This window comes from Montipora foliosa, chromosome 2, assembly GCF_036669935.1.
Source record: "Montipora foliosa isolate CH-2021 chromosome 2, ASM3666993v2, whole genome shotgun sequence".
NCBI lineage: Eukaryota > Metazoa > Cnidaria > Anthozoa > Scleractinia > Acroporidae > Montipora > Montipora foliosa.
Window position 1 is genome coordinate 63672931 of NC_090870.1, and position 17500 is coordinate 63690430.

Consider the following 17500-nt stretch of genomic DNA (forward strand, 5'->3'; position numbering starts at 1 on the left):
TACTTAGTAACGTTTTGAGTAGTTTTGAAGTGAAAGGCTCAAAACGTTTACCATTCGAAGAAGAACCAGAGATACGGTTCGAACATTTAGGTAACTTAAGAATGTTTTTTTTTAAATCTCAGATTAACTTCAAGCTTTTGAAAATAAGAATAAGGATGAGAGCAATATACCTATAGCTTAAGATTTCCATTAAAACACTTACCGTGCGATGAAGGGTTGAGAAACGGGTGATCTAACAAATGTGGAATGGTGAGGCGCTCCTTGGGATTGCGACGAAGACATCCCTAGAAAAAGAGTTGCAAAACGCTCAGAAATATTTCTTTGAACTCTCATCCACCATTTTTAATGCATGATCTCTTTAGTCGCGCTCTAAACACATCGTCATCCTGAGTCCTAGGTCTATTCTTGGTTTTCACGGGACGTCAAAAAAACTAAAGTTCAAAATTTTGAGTTTTTACCTTCATCGAGTAGAAGGCATTTTAAAGATATATCAGCTGGCCTGTTTTCAGCTCGGTAGCATGCTTTGTTTTGAAAATACAACAATTTTTTTTTACAGTGCGTGATATCTGGATTGCTTGTGAGAAACATGTCAAGGACACGAAAATATCGAACTAATATGTTAAGAGAAGTGTCTATGCGAATGTTTTCAAGTTTAGCAGAGAGAAAAAAATGCTTTGAGACAGCTAAAGTGAACTCCATGCCGCCATGTTGGTGTCTCTCTGACACCGACATGGAGTCTCCATACCAAACACCATAATTTTGAGTCGTACCCTTTGCCGAATAACTCGAGTTTGGAATATCGCACAGCTCTAAAACTTTGACACGGTGTTCATTTATCACCTTTCTACAATATCTCAATTTCGCGTAGCCTGTTCCAGGCTCTCAGATAGTCGAGAAAACGAAAAGAGCTGCGTGTGAAAAGCGAGTGGGGGCTTGGGTCGAGGCGAGGCGGGAGAGCCTGTAAGCAGCTCTTTAAATTCTTCATTCCGGTATACCAGCTCCTGGTATACCCTCTGATTGGTCAATTTTGACAGTTTACATCAACACTTTCGTCATCATTTTGATTCACGCGCGGAGCTTACGCGGAGCACGAAAGAAAGAGGTCAACTCTGTCGCCGAATGTCTTAAAGTATTCCCAAACGTACTAGCGCTCAGATTCGAGGAAAAGTTGTGTCTGTTGAACTTAGGTCGAGAAGAAGATCCGTTTGCAATGCTTCCGACCAGTTTTGGTAAAAGCATAAATTTTCAGTTACTTCCGCGCGTTGCGAAAGCGCTTCAATGTTGTGATACGACATCGCTGCACACCGCTTACAATATAACATCATCGGGTACGATATATAGTTCAAATTTTATCGCACACACACAACTATTATGTCCCCTGCACGCCACAATTGTTATCATTCGACGGCGCTCTCTGATAACTCTGACGAACGAGAAAAAATACAATATTATGTTATTCTTTCTTATGCAAATACTTGGCAGGGTATTCGAATTCACCAGCTAAGGTTAATTAAATTTCTGCCTTTATCGCTTTCGAAAAAATGAGAGAAAAAAGAAAAAAACCACTTTGAAAGAGCGCAAAAATTTGCCGAAAACAGGCGTGTATTTCCGTTGCATGTGGCAACTGAAATGTCTTAAGCTTTAAAAGATCAAGCGTTTTCAAGAAGCGAAGGTGATGGCTACGTGTCTGTATACTGCAAATGCAATTGAACCCATCCACATGAAATATCAATCTTTCACATTCATTATCGGTTGTCCTGATGCATCAGAGCTGAAGTTTATTGATGAGACCATCTTATCACCTAGGCCAGAAACTTCAATGGTCGGGTTTCTGTTTTCCTTGGAAAAGTCAACAGATCGTCGCGAACTCGAAGTTTTCGAACTGGTGGTTGTCTTTTGGTCGAATTTAAATTTCCGGTCGGTGATTTCCTTGACACTCGTTTCCCGGGCGCTTTGACAATACCTTCGTACGCTTGTAAAGTTATTTCCTTAAAAGTGCCTTAAATTCTGGCAAACGTACTCGCACAAGTGAGACAACAGTGACAACGGAAAGTTTTTCGTTCCGCATAAGGTCCAACCCGAAGGAAGCAGCAACTTCGGCAAACACAACATTTTCGCCGCCAGTGTAAGAAACGGACAACGCTAAAGGAGGAAACTCTAGGAATCTTCCTTCCCAAACAAGTCACGTTTTTCTTGGAAAACCTGAAGAACTTAGAAATATGGCCTTTAGAGAATCAACGCATCACCTGTGAACAACAATAAAGGAATCGCGCTTGAAACACTTGAACTCGCGTGGAACCACCAATGCCGCCCATTTTCAACACTTTGACATTGACATTTTAACATGCGAAAGGTTATTTGCAAAGTGGGCGGAATGAAGAATATAAAGAGATGCTTACAGGCTCTCCCGCCTCGCCTCGACCCAAGCCCCCACTCGCTTTTCACACGCAGTTCTTTTCGTTTTCTCGACTATCTGAGAGCCTGGAACAGGCTAAATTTCTTGTTAAAGGTGCAGTTTTCGGGTACACTATCATATACCGCACTAAAATGGCGCAAGACAAAAGAACTATTGTTTTTCCAATTACTAATTCTTGATTAGGTATTGTTATAATGGTTTTGTTCTTTTGTTTTAGGGACATTTGAAATTATTTGGAGCACCAGAGAGGACGCAGCCTTGTGTCACTCCTTCCCTGCTAGCAGGTCTCTTTTCTTTTTGCGTACGCTGAGCTGACGAGTACGGAAAAAGAGACCTCTGCCATGGGTCGAAACTCACTTTGATCAAACCGCTGTCCACAACCCTGGACGACACTCTTCAAACCACACGCCGCATATGTTTGCTGACTGTGACTTGAGCCTGTTGTGTCGCGCGCATACCTTACAATAATTCCGCTGTTAAGTAAGCACACACAACACGAAGTGCGTGAGTATTCGGTGGCTAAGTTAAGTAACCGCCGCGCATGTTCGATACTGTATTTCGACCCATGCCGGGCAGGTGTCTCTTTCCCCCCTCCTCGTCAGCCCAGCGAACGGCAAAAGTAAAGAGGCCTCTGTTAGCAGGGAATGTCACTCCCTGTTTTCTCCAGTTTTTGTTTTGAGCTCGTCGAAGCAACGATGTACATGCTACATCGAGAAGAATCTTAGTTGACCGTCTCAAATGCTTGAAGAGCCCGAATGGGTATCTTGCAGTTACGATTATAAGGATAACGAAACTAACAAAGACATTAATACCGTTGAAAGATCGTCCAAAACAACTGGTTGAAATCACAAACCTTCATAACATCCAACAAGTAAATTTCTTTAATGGGTGGGAACTCAATCTCATGCGAAGGATCCATGATGCATTGAAGTTTGATAACATGATTGCTAATATGTTGAAATGGAGTCCGTCCATACACCATCATGTAAAGAATACATCCAAGTGACCACACATCGCTGGGCCGACCAATCTGCCGGAAAAAAAAAAAAAACATACGTCAACCGTCATCAACCTACCAAGCGATCAAATCATAAATCCGGGTAACTGCGGCGACGAAGCCCGATTTCTAATATGGTATTTGTCCTGCACTTTTCAGGACAACCGCTGAAGAACCAGACTACCTTTCCAGGGAGCGATACCGCCGACATATTACATTAACATTAGCACGAAGGTCTAACACCCGAAATCGTCACCCATCTCCTCCATAGACCTTATTCTAAAACGGCCGTCATTTCAATATCCTTTTATTTGCTTGCAAATTAGCCCTTGTTGCCTTGTTCGTCCTTGCCTAACAAGGGATAATTTGCAAACAAACAAAAGAATGCAAAAATCGTGGCCATTTTGGAATAAGGTGTATTCAGTCTTGTATAAATGAGATTGCTCGAACCTTCCAACGTCCTAGGATAAAAATAAAGACAGGAACACACTTAAAAAAAGAAGGAACGATGACAGCACTCAATTCTTGTTAAAAGGGTCTCATCAACAAGTTGATTTTGGGGGAGGGTCAGCCGGAATTCTAGGAATTTTTGCTTTCTGTCCCTTCCCTTACAAACATGTTGTGTCGATAAGTTACTGGGAACCTGGCTAGTGCTTGCCGCCGTGCAATTTGCGCTGCTCTTCCCTGTAGCCAATCTGGAATCATCTCCCTTTTCAATCCTATTGGTTTGGCATGTAAAGCAGAGAAGACTTAACTACGATGCAAATTTCACCTTCAGCCTTGGTTTGGAGTTTCCTTCACTGTCGAATCGAGGTAGCTGAGAAATATCTTGAAAAGCTTCAGGTGACATAAAGTTCAAAGTTCCAACTTGAGTGTCCAGCTCGATACTAGTCTTGTCTGTCTGCGAAAAGATGAAAGGGTACTTTTGTAATAAACCATTACGGGGGCGGGGGGATTTCGCTAAGGACGTTTGAAGAAAAACTCACGATGGTACATGTAAATTAGGGAGCTAAAGCTCGGGACACTTTCGAGACGGCAACCTGCAGTGAGCTGTTTTTCGTTTTAAACGTGTCTTGACACTACCCAAGGGTTAATTAGATAAGAGTGTTTCTCTATCAATTTGCGGTCTTGCCCCAGCAGTCTCAAATGGACCGCCACTTTAACCAATCAGGAGAACCCTGGCCGGATCGACACTCAGGGTCTTAAAATAACTGAGGAGAAAGTGCTGCCTTTGCAATTTCATCTGCAAATGGTTAGACTTTAAAGTCTTCTCGGATAAGGACTAAAAACCGTAGGCCCGTCTCACAAATATCTTATATGTTCATAAGTTCCCTGTGGGACGTTAAAGAACCCACACACTATTCGAGAAGAGTAGGGCATGAAGTCCCCGGCGTTGTGGCTGTCCTGTTCTCTCCAGTAGAAGTGGCCGGCTTGGCGGTGATGTCTCTAAAAAGGCTTGTGGTGTATGAGGCCACCTAAGCAGTAACAGCCGTAAGTTAAAAAGAGACTTTGCCGAGTGCTGAAATATGTAGATGTAGATGTAGATGTAGATGTAGAAGCAGTCAGTTTAAGGAGTAGTAAAGCGAGACAATCGTCAACTGAACCTAGTTTAATGGCCAGTTTACAGCCAGACTCCTATATCTTGGTGGTAAAACATCCGAACTAGTAATCGGAAGGTCGTAGATTCGACTCCTTCAACGGAGCACTCCGATTTTTCCGATCAGCCCCTTAAGCTCAGTGGTAGAGCATCCGAAATAATAATCGGAAGGTTGTCGTAGGTTCGACTCCTGCAGAGGAGCACTCGGATTTTTCAGATTAGCCCCTTTAGCTCAGTGGTAGAGCATCCGAACTAGTAATCGGAAGGTCGTAGATTCGACTCCCGCAACGGATCACTCGGATTTTTTTCCAAGTAACCCCGAGTCAACATCTCTCGTTTCGTTCACCGGGGTTAACATGTATGACATCTCTTTCGGTACAATCGCGAATATGCTTCAATTCGACAATTTAGATTCTTGAAGTATGGTGGGACAATTGTCGTGCATGAACCTAGTTTTATGGCCTGGCCTCCCATGCGTCTCCTAGAGTTTCCGGAGACAATTGACAAAGATGGTCACAGAACACAAAGATGGTCACAGAACCATCTGAAAGAAACCATTGACAAAGATGGTCACAGAACACTCCCAAAACCTTCATGAAAATGCAATACTCACTTGTAAAGTGTGCGCAATACCAAAATCAATCAGTTTGAGTCGAGCTTCCACCCACAGGAAGTTAGCGGGTTTTAGGTCTCTATGTATAATTCCCTGTTGATGTACCAAGTTAACTGCTTCCAGCATTTGTCGCCAGAATGCTTTCAGTTCTTCATTTGTCATTTTAGTGCGGTTTTTTCTCAAGAAGCCCGCAAGGTCAATACTTCCATACTCCATCACCAAGATTAGGATTCTCTTCTCCTGGTTCAGCTCCCTTCAAAAAACAAAAAGGCAAAAAAGATATTAAGTTAATTGGAAGCAAAAGGGTGTTCTTGAACAGTTTTCCATTTTGACACTGCAGGGGTGCAGTGATAGCGCAGTGGTGAGAGCACTCGCCGTCACGTGTGGGTTGAGTTTGTTGGTTGTTGGACGGGGAGAGGAGATGGAAAGAGAAACCGCCCGCAATCAACCCCACAACATTTTCGAAACCTCCCATTTCAAATAATAGGCTGATTTAGCAACAGAACGGGAACGTCAGTGGCGACGGCGCGAGCAGAAAAAATACCAATGATAATTCAGAATAGAGTAGACTCCGCTCTTTTCTTCTCTATTCTAAATTCTCATTGGTAGTTTTGCTGCGCGCGACGTCGCCACTGACGTTCCCGTTCTGTTGCTAAATCAGCCTAATGTGTGACGAGCAGGGACTTGATGTCAACTACCAGGCAATCATAGCGCGCCACGTGTAAACATTGGCGGTAATACAATTAAGCTTTACTCGCTAGGGAAAAAAATTTACAAAGATCGAACTGAAATTTTAACTTACCGCTAACGTTTCCCTGTTGATGTTTATACTGTGCGCGATTCGTCGACAATGGTATTACTAGAATGACATTTCAGCACATTAAGAAATGCCTTGTCCAGCGCATTTGCTACCGATGCGAAAACTAGATGGAACTTGCCAATGGATACAAATGGCAGCCGACAACGAAGTTGCCGTGAGCCTTAATCCTTCAGCTTTTTTAATCTGGTCACCGATGATACTTGATACGATGATACTTAATCATAAGTGTGATTACCAATCAATGCAGAACACATTTTGCCGCTTAGAAAAAGCTGAAATATGAAGCTCTTGCCGAATCTCTTGGGAAGGAACGAAGAAATATCTCCTCCATTTCTTAGTGGTCTTACGTCTTTCTGCTCTTATTAAAGAACACCAGAAGATCCAAGCTACCGTAAGGAAGTTTCCAAAATTTTTGAAAACAGGTTGTCGGCTCTTTCCGCTCTGCTTTCTCTTCACACTTTAACGAATATGGTACAGTACATTTGACTAACACGCGGATTTTTTCTGACACTTTATCCGCATGTCAGGAATGATATTTTCTCCGTCCGTGGGCGAACGGCGGTTTCGAAAATGTTGCGGGGTTGATTCCAGGCAGTTTCTCATTCCTTCTCCTCGGCCCCTTCCCCATCGCGTTCTCATTTGACTTCGGTCCAGGTTTTCGCACGGCCATATTCTTAAGTCTCTTTCCTCCCTTCGAAATGATTAGGTTAAAATTCTTGGAGACGCTACTGTCCTGGCATGCGAAATGTTCACTTCCGGTTGCCGTCCGTGGCTCAAAAACACCGCCGTCCTAAGTTCCCTAACGACGAGCAACGAAGTCGCGCGTCCCTCCCCATTCTAAGCGCGGCTCCGTCGCTCGTTATTTGCCTCCCAAAACAACAATCCTGTCAGCTACGCTGGCTACGTCCACACGTATCCGGATATTTTATAAAACGACGATTTTTCTCTCCGTACATCAAAACGTTCGGCGTCCTTATCGAATCCTATTTGTCCGTCCACACCAATACGCGAAAACAATTAGAAACGCTAACAAGGGAAAGGCGTCGCAGCTGTCAGAAATAGTAAATAGTCGTTTGGAAGCTTGCAGGGTTAACTAGTTGATAGTTGACATAACGTTTTGTAAAATAACAGAATAGTCAAATTATGCAATAAGCAAAACTCACCAATCAAATAGTTTGATGATGTTATCATTTCCCTGAAGTCTATTCAGCAAGTCAATTTCATTGAAGTAACTCTGAACCATAAAATCGTCGGCTTCTTCCAAATCAACAAATTTCATGGCACATATTCTTTTGCCATCGAAGGCTCGGTACACCTATCAGCAAATTTAAAATTCACACAGCAAGTGACAGAATAAGTTGCAATTTAAATGGCATTACAGCCAAGTAATCAAGTATCATAAAAAAAACTTAAGACTGTCTTTAATAAAAATTATTTTAGCATCAGTAAATATAAAGAAATTAATAACAATGAACTTTTGATTATACATGTAGCAGAGAGAGGGAATTAATTTTCTTGGCAATAATAGAGGATTAGAATGGCCACAGTCGTTCTCTATTGTGAACAGATCATTGCAGGTTCATTATTGGGAAGTTACTAATCACGGTGTTCAATCTTCCCACGCTCCCGCCTCTCCTGATAGAAATATCTTGTTTTGAGGGGTATTTGTAGTCAATGTACCCTCCATTTCTGTTCCCTCCCCTCCCTCTCATTGAAGAGTAAATCAGAGGCCTGTTGCCACTTGCCACGCCCATTTGGGCGTACGATGCATTTTAATGTTCTCATTATGCTCGCTGGGCTGACAAACTTCCGCTTGGCCCTGCTGACAAACGAAATTTCTGGTCTGGTTCTGCTGTGATTGTGGAACAGATATTAAAATTCCCCAGCATGTTGAGAGATTGCTCCAAAAAGGCTAATTTTTGGCTTATTTTATGGCCATGAAATATTTTGATGAATTTGAAAAAAATGGGCTTGTTGGGTGCCCCTGTAGGTTTTGGATCATTGTGGTGAAGTACACTTATATGGGTGTAATTCAGACTCCTAAACTGCAAGAAAAACAGATTACAACAGCTATCACGTTTCACATAAAATGGATTGAAGCTTGTGACTTTAGCTTCGCGTGACCCACGGAAACTTGGAATTGGCAAGGCTGTTGCCTAACAGGAGCCCGGTAGCCTGGGGCTCCCAAAGAATAGCTCTGGGCGCCTTAATTTTTCACAGCAACACCTTTCACTTCATATGTTGGGCTCCTAAGTTCTCAGCGTTTAGCTCTGAGGGCCCCATTAAAGTTTTCTTAGGCAGCAGCCTTGATTGGACTCTGTTAATCTCAAGTACTTAGTTAATATATGTCAAAAAACAAAAACAAAAAACAAAAAAAAATCGGGGTCTTTGTAAACATTGTCTGTAGAAAAAGACGCTATATAAAAAAATGAAATAAAAAATGAGAAAACATAAATGAAATGACAATCCTTTCCTGTAACTGAAATTTTGCGAGTTCGATGAAGCTGTTTTGTGAGTCAACATGAGTTCATGAAGAAAATTTCGATAAGGATTCAGTCATGACAATCAGGCTGCAACCATGAAATCTTAAATTGTTTGACTTACCGGACTACGGTTTTGGGGTTCTTTTTTTTCGCAGAAGAAAACTTGTTATGTAGAAGAAAAACGAGAAGAAATTCCACGTATATGTATCTGGTAAACGCGTAGCCTGCGTAGCATGGCGGTTTTGGTTGCTAAGTAATAAAGGCGGGCGATGTTGTCACCCCGGGTGTCAAAATGAGGTGAAAGGGGCGGCAGTCAAAAACTCCTCGAATCCGGGCAGGCGGTTTTTATTTTTCTCGCTGCTTCGCCGCTCGTTCTCGCGCGCTTCGCACGCGAATTTCGCGGCTTCGCCGCTCGTGCGCCCGGCTCGACAAAACCGCCATGCTACGCAGGCTAGCAAACGCGAAAATGCCAACTTTCACGTAGAAACGGCAACCGGCAAAAGTGATGCTAAATCTCTCTATTATTAGATCACTGTTACAGTACTCTTACTGCAAAACCGTCTAACAAGCCTGGTGAGGTGAATCACGAGAAGTGAATTTTCTGAAATCTGTGTACATGTAAGTGCGATCTTCAAAATGGTACAGTGTATATAATTATGATGTCAATTGTGAGTCTTTTTCATTTGAGTCTTCAAGAGGAAAAAAAAAAGAACTTACCTTGCTGGAGCCTCCTCTACCAATGATACCCAGTCTCAGATATGATTTGCCCTTCACAACAACAATGTCCTGGGAGGCCTGGGCTGGAGTCAAAGTACTCATAAACTGCATGGCCGGGGGATACCCAGGAGCAAACCCCACACCACGGTGGTCCGAGGGAGCCTCGTCTTGCTGTTCTCCTTTATTGTTGTCAAGAGTTGCAGAGCTGCAAGAGGGGGCACTTTGCTTAACACATTCCTCAATTAATGTACTGGAACATGTGACAGACTGCGGGTTGGAAGGAGTGTTGTCTGCTGTCTTTGAAACAAACCCACTATCTCTTGTGTCATGCAATCTACTCAGTTCTTGTTGTATAGCCATATTTTGAGTTGTACCAATCCGGTTGTTTTCTTCAGTTCTATTCTCTTTCTCTGATCTGCAAGGGACTGCAGATGTTGCTGTGTTACCAGCAGTTATGTGATTTTCTTGAGGAACTGACTTCATCTCAGACAGAACTCTTTGCTGCTGCGGGTCATCTTCTGTACATTCCAGCTCTGTGATGCCATCCAAATCATCACCAGCTTCTTTTGCAACTGACTGAGGCATCTTTACTCGCATTGGAAGACCAAAATTTATTCCTGTGTGACCTGGACGACGCCTTGTTTTGTTGGATCGAACTGACAGATTCATGCTTGAGACCAGACTGTTGTTGGCTGCAGTGAAAATGAACATTCAAGTTTCAGTAACCTGAGCTGAGGCCAGAGGTGATCAGGGCCCAGTTGTTCAAACTATGGATAGCGCTATCCGGCGGATAGCAGCGGATAGCAGGTTACTCTATGAAATGGCTAAAAATGGCACAGAAGCTTGACTTCATGAACCTGCCCTTGTTTCGACTAAAGAGGACAACTATCAAATAGCAGAAAAATAATTTAAATTATAGTGCACTTTGGAAGGGTTCAGCATTTCAGATTACTTGTTTATTAAGAAAAATCTTTTCACTTTTATTTACAATGTAAATTCAATTTCCTTGATGCTGAAACTGAAGCATTTCAGGGAGTGACATTAAAATCTTGGGTTGACATACATGTACAGGTACCTCTTACTATTAAAGCGAGTTCGAGGTCTGTACTGTAATTTTATAAGGACCAAGTTTTTTCCTGTTGATTTATGCGTGGCCGATAAATCACCAGGGAAAAAAACAAGAATCCATAACTTTAACTTACAGTACATGATTTGCATATGGACCAAGAAAAGGAGGTTTGTACTTGATATTTAGTAGGTAAAGTCTGCTAAGAGCCTAGAAGGCCCATCAGGCCGGCGCTTATCTCCGGTTTCTGTAGCATGAAGCGACTAGGAGTATTTCTAATCCCCCCTGGATGGGATGCTAGTCCATTGCAGGGTTACCCCCAGCATTTTCGCCGATACCCATTTATACACCTAGGTGGAGAGAGGCACTGAGAGAGTAAAGTGTCTTGCCCAAGAACACAACACAATGTCCCCGGCCAGGACCCGAACCCGGACCACTCGATCCGGAGTCGAGCGCACTAACCATAAGGCCACCGCGCCTCCCACTTGATATTTAGTACAGTTTATTAAGTGTTTAACCTTGGTTAATGCATTTCTCGTGCTCTGATTGGTTCAATCAATCTCAGTTATCAGCTTATTATATGGTAAATGATTGCGCTGAGAGTTCCTAAGCTAAAAATTTATTCACCAGAAAGAGAGATAAAATTTCTCTCTAAATAAACCAAAACAAAACGTTTTCGTGGAAATGTTGCATCAAAATTTCAATTAAGCGGGCCATGCAGCAAGCTGTAATATTGATTAGATGAATTATAGTGATATTGCCCACTAAATTAGGCAATTATAGCGTGCAGACTATCTGAGAGATCCACTTAATTGACTTTAGTTATTTTTGTGTGGTATAGAGCGGTTTTCAAATGAGTGTCGTTAAACAAAAACCAAAGTAATTACTTTGGCCAATCGAAAAGGACGGAGACAGTCAAGTAAACCAATCAAAACTCGAAGCAATTACACGTAGCTGACAAAAAAACGTGGGAAAATGTGCACGCGCGAGCCACAATTGGTTTTTGTTTCACTTCTGATTGGTTGAAAAAGTGGCGCGAGAACTTTGAACCAATCACTGAGTGAAGTAATGCAAAACCAAAGTGATTCGCTAATTACTTTCGACACTCAATTGAAAACCACTCTAACTACAATAAGTGACGAAAGTATTTGAGAAACTGAACTGGGAAGACCACAGTAATTAGAAAAAAAAACCACCTAAACGTTACATTATTCACTTGCACTTCCCCCTCTCCCACCCCCCCCCCCTGCACGAAAAGGGAAGTGTTGAGGGGGGGAGGGGTTAGATGGAAAGATTTGGGGGGAGGGATTTGTCCTTAAAAGCAGGAAGTGTCGACTCAACCCTTTTGGCGCTTATTGTAGTGCAGTGTAGTGTAGTGTACATGTAGTGTTTATACTGACCTGATCTGAAATCTGGTGTACATTTCAGAGATGGCTTTTGTGTTGACATACTGCATCTTGCACGCAGCTGGAGAGGAACAGAGTCTGTCTCATCACTGCTGCTGCTTGTGCTCGGTCTGCACCTTACTGGCTGTTTTCTACAGTTTTCAATGATGCTAGGCAGCTTAAAGGAAATTACACCACTTGTGTTGTCAGCAACGGACGGAATGCCATTGTCTGTGAATCCATTTCCTGTTGTGGTGTCATCTGCTGTATGGGTGTAAAATCAATTAAAAAATTAATGTTACATCTAAAATATAAAAGTTTCAGGGGCCGGTTGCTTGACGCCTGGTTAGCAAATTAACCGTTGGTTATTAAGAGGTGTCAAAACCTATAGGTTTCCATGGTATTTAACGCTGGTTAGGGCTAACCATGCTTAGAGCAACCCGGGCCAGAAGATCAAGTAGCAGTGAATCTTTTAATTATTGAATTAGTCATGTACAATGATTTCAACCAACTCCAATTTTGTTACAACTTATTTATTACCTTTCAATAACATTGAAACCCCTACTTGCGAGGGTCTTAAAAAAAATAATTTCAGGGACTTGGATTAACAACTTTTAAATTAACTTAACAAGCAAACAGTTGGAAAAACAACATGGCCAACCATTTTGAGAAGCACACGCTTTCCCCAAAGGAACTTGTGTAAGGACTGCACAGCGATATAGAATTTACATGTAAGTCTAGTTCCGGGTTACCCACTGGCAACTCAGCCGACGACACTAAATATAGTGTAACTACATGTAATGAATACAATCATGGATGATGAGGGTTATTAACCTGATTGCATTAAATTAAAAAAGATTATGAAAATCTTGTGGCTTAATTTCTTTCTGTATTGAAAAAATTAATGTAAAACAAGTTAGCAATTCGTTTTCCATTGCCTTGCCTCAGCATTACCACAGTCTGGAACCTAACACTAACCTAACCATCATTTAGAAAAGAATGAAATGGATTCAGAATGTTAGAATGGCATCTTTGAAAGAACTTGATCAGATTGACAGTCACCTTGGGGTACAAAACAATAGCAAGTCAGTGTTTTGTGAGAAATAGAGTTTAATTTCCCAATAGTTTGTATGCGAGCATGGTTTACATGACATCAGATGAAAAGTGATAATTACATGTAGTGACTCATAATAAAAATTATGAATTATAATTTTTATTTAAGTGTCAAGAGTGCTTTACATATAGAGCTGCAGTTAAGGACAATGTACAGAAATCAAGTCAACTTGTATCTAATCATAGGTTTTTAGGAGAGGGGAAAACCGGAGGATCCATAGAAAATCCTCTCGAAGCAGAGTAGAGAACAAACAAACTCAACACACTTATGACAATGAGTCCAGAATCGAACTGTGGCCACATTGGTGGGAAGTGAGTGACCTCACCACTGCGTCATCCCTCTAGCTGTTCAGCTCCCTCATGATGATCAATGTACCTACCTTGGCTCATAGGAGATGAATCCACTGATGATTCACTGCTTTTTTGCTTCAGTCTTGAGAACCCTGTCAGCGTCAGTTCATCACTGTCGTCAATCAAAACCTTTTTACCCTCTACGAAGTTGTCATATGCTCTTATTAGCAACTCTATTGGTTTTGCTCCAACATCCTTCCCTTTGCGCAGCAAACCTCTACATTTGCTTTTGTTTCCTGCATGTTAATGACAGCAATAATTACTGTAACATATTTACATGTATTATCAGTTAAAAATCTAAAACAAAACTGAAAATTACTTAATACAAGTCATGTACTGTAACAAGCAAAATCAACAAACCTCATTTCATCTAATATTAACCATGATTATTTTTTAACCACTCGACATAGAAGTAACCAGATTAAGATCTTGACACAGACAAAAATATTTTTTGCTTCCTTTAAGCCTTTATCTAATAAATAATAAAGAATTAAGTGTTTGAGTGAGGCCTTGAGCTGCTTTTGAAAAGTTTGATCCAAGCTCCAATTGCCAACCTACAAACCTGTATGGCATCATCTGCAGCTGACCTGACCTGACTAGAACACTTTGTTTATTCATTTTTTCTAAAAATATGCTGCTCAATGAGGCCAGCATATCAGCATATCGTTTGCCTAATACACATATTTTACTAAGATAAGTAATTTTTACATTTTAATAGATTATTAGAAAAAATTGTCCTTGTGTTGTTAAACATACATGGTAATGTATTAAGACACAAACCTAGTGACAACTCAAACTGGGCCCATGCAACAAAAACAATGGCAAAGTGCTTGGCATTGCTCCTCGCCAGCTGGAATGTTCTTCTGGCATCATCTTCCGAGATTCTCCTGTTTAGAAACAAACTTATGCTGTCGATTATGATGAACTGAATATAATAGTTACATGTATTATTGATGTAAGAGCTACAGCAAAAAGTTGTAGTGGTAATGGTTTTCTCTAGACTTTGAGGAAGGGTTGTGATCAGAAGAGAGCAGTGAAAAAAGCCTGACATTCTTACAAAACTCAATCCATCACTGATTGAGTTGTACAAATGGGTACTGAAAGCATCACTTGGGGGTAACCCAGTTGGGAAATAATTACACCCCCACCAGGACTGCTTGTGGTCCAATTGAAGCAGTGCAGCCCAGTGGTTAGGGGCCGCTTGCCTTGAGATCCAGGGATCCCGGGTTCATGACACATTTAATTTGGCCACTGGTTGAATTTGTTCCTGGTAGTCCCTTGTTCAACTTCGCAGCTGCACTTGAAAATAGCCAACTAGCTTGCCTCCGGCCAGTTGGGATTCTTACCAGTTGTTGTTGAATGTTCTATTCTTTCATGACTGTGGCCCTAAAAAGCCCCTATGGGAAGTGGTCAATTAAGTATGTATGTATTTATGTATGTTTGTACACATGGGGTATCAACAACTTTCAAAAGTTTTATCAAATCGTCACTTACATTTGCAGTTTTGCGCATTCCACAAGAAGCCGAGCATATGATAAATTTGATTTATGTTCTGCTGCTGGGATTTGATTGACAGCTCTCTCATAGAGAAACACTAAGTGTTGACAAGTCTCACTGGTAAGTTCTGTGCCAACTTTTGTTTGGTGCTGACACAAAAATTCCAGCCACTCCTCTGGTCGATTTCCATTTTCTTTAATTTTCTGAATAGTTACTGTAGTAGTCTCCGGATCCATGATGGATATGGGAGGACAAGCAGCAACGGGGCAGAAGTAACTTTAGCAACACCACCAATATTCTCTCTTGGAAATCTGGTATATAGAGGAAACATTTTGCAAAAGAAGTATAAGAAATTTAAAGAGTAGACCACTCTACATATAATAGGCCATTTTCGAAATATCAAATATTCAGCTTCTTAGTGAGGCCGTGAGGACAAAAACAACAGAAACATGTTGGAATGAATCTGAAATATACTTGCATATCATCCACTTTCCTTTTTCTTTGTCCTCAGGGTCTCTATTTCATGCTGAATTTTAATATATCGAAAAAGGCCTATTGTACCACAACATGATTGAGGTTTTCTCGTGTTTACAACTTAAAATATCCTCATCACCACTCTTTGACGATCATCTAAGTCACTGCATTATAAGATGTATTTGTAGTGCATATAAAAGATTACGAAAACATTGTTTCTGACTTGTCGGGCTGGTTAAATTAGTTACACAAGTCAGTCCGAGATTAGATTTCAAGTCTAAAAAAAATCATGGCTAGAAATAACGTATTAATATATTAATAACAATAAACAAACACATCTACTCATAATCAAAGCTTCGATCACCCTATTTAAGCTCACATTGTACAAAGTTGAAACTACTCGCTGATCCAGACTTGCTATCTACGGATGCCAGCGGATAAACATGCATTTGCACACGTAAACACAAGTTCAAATGAAGGTAAGCATACTGATATTACAAGTCCCTTCTACATTTTCTCCCTATTGGAGTTAGAACTTGAATTCAAAAGCACTGCAGCCATTGCTAGAAGGCAATACAAGCAGAAATCTAGCGTCGGTAACTCCATACATGTATACTTACGATCGGTAAATCGAGGTTCAGACTGTTATAATTGTATAAAACTGGTACAAATAATGGCGCCTTCGAATAAAATCCATTTGATTGGTTAACTGAGGGAGAAATTGTGATTGGCTGCTTGGAATTTAATAGCAAAGTTCTATCAGCGGTATCCCCATCCAAACTAAAATGGCGGCAACTACTTGCAAAAATGGTGACATTATATTAAATGTTTCATTGTTTGCGAAGCTCGGTTCCGGCAGGTTTGATTATCTTAGGAAATAAGCGACCTCATGTCACGGAGCTTGCTGGACAAGGTCATAAGGCTCTGCGAAAGCCGCGGATTTTCCATCGAATCAAGTGTTCAGGGGATGCTTGGAGCAGCTGGAGGAGGGCACATATATGAATTTGGACCACTTGGTACGGAGCTGATCCGCAACCTTAGGAACGCCTGGTGGCATCATGTGGTGTTATCAAAGTCAAATGTTTATGGATTTGAAGCAAATTGGGGAAAACTTTCTCATCTATCTTCCTTGAGTGCCTTGCAATTGAACAATGGAAAAGATCATGTTAACAATTTTTCCGAACCTATATCTAAAACTACTAGTGATAGGTGTTCAATTTCAGAGGAAGGTACCTGGACATCTGAGGATATAAATAAGCTTATTCAACTGGTGAGTTTTATTCCTGGAATTAAAGAGCCTTTTGGATTTGCAAGTAACAAAAAGTACATCAACTGGAAACCTCGGAGTGAAAACTACCTTCTCAGGTAGGAGTATGTTGCACTGCAGTGGTTTGTGATTACAGGACTAAAGTGCAGGTCACTTTTCACAGTCACTCGATACAGGTCAATTTATTTCACCAATATGAAAGCTAGCCAAAACCTTCAAGTTTTGCACTGCAAAACTGACTGGCTAACCTTAGGCCTAAACATTGTTTTCAGGCCTAACGAGATTGATTCCCCCAATATACGTACATTTACCCTTTTTACGTGGGGAGTTCTAGGTTGCCTCCTCGGGTTTTGGCATCTGGGCCAAAATCCTGTGGGGGCAATTATTTTTCAGAGCCGATAGTCAGCTGCATTTAATACTCTGAAGTCTTATTCCCCTGAAAAGTGCCATTGGGGGTTAGTTACGCTTGGATTAAACTGACTGATGACATCAGTGGCCTGACTCTGGCCATGTAGTGGTTTCAGATGCACTAATAATGATTCAGCTACATTTGTATTATTTTAGGTACCATTATTTTACGTGTAACATGTTTCTGTTAATTAACAGGTCTTGTGAAAAAGAAGTCATGAGTCTCCAGTTCTTTTGCCTTGAAAACCGAGTGAATGATTGGTTGAATTACTGGAAGAGACAGAGACTCGTTTGGT

General features: G+C 41.2%; 2 protein-coding genes across 6 annotated transcripts in view; one reads left to right on the forward strand and one right to left on the reverse strand.

Annotated features, from left to right (window-relative positions):
* Positions 1-16288, reverse strand: part of LOC137985202 (dual specificity protein kinase TTK-like) — a 24514-nt gene extending 8226 nt beyond the window's left edge. For 2 of the 3 annotated variants that reach the window (XM_068832729.1, XM_068832747.1), the window contains exons 1-11: positions 16150-16288; positions 15053-15366; positions 14339-14445; positions 13588-13794; positions 12110-12358; positions 9644-10335; positions 7607-7758; positions 5624-5876; positions 4186-4314; positions 3270-3446; positions 203-284 (exon numbers count right to left, since the gene is read on the reverse strand). In XM_068832729.1, coding sequence (XP_068688830.1) covers positions 203-284; positions 3270-3446; positions 4186-4314; positions 5624-5876; positions 7607-7758; positions 9644-10335; positions 12110-12358; positions 13588-13794; positions 14339-14445; positions 15053-15291 — 2287 coding nt within the window. In that variant the 5' untranslated portion in view covers positions 15292-15366; positions 16150-16288. The other variant, XM_068832739.1, reaches the window with a different exon arrangement.
* A 14-nt stretch (positions 16289-16302) lies between these two features.
* LOC137985218 (glycine--tRNA ligase-like) overlaps positions 16303-17500 on the forward strand; it is a 5924-nt gene continuing 4726 nt past the window's right edge. The window contains exons 1-2 of one of the 3 annotated variants that reach the window (XM_068832756.1): positions 16303-16894; positions 17403-17500. The exon at positions 17403-17500 is cut by the window's right edge and continues 92 nt beyond it. In XM_068832756.1, coding sequence (XP_068688857.1) covers positions 16419-16894; positions 17403-17500 — 574 coding nt within the window. In that variant the 5' untranslated portion in view covers positions 16303-16418. The remainder of the gene's footprint in view (positions 16895-17402) is intronic. The other 2 variants (XM_068832773.1, XM_068832764.1) reach the window with 2 other exon arrangements.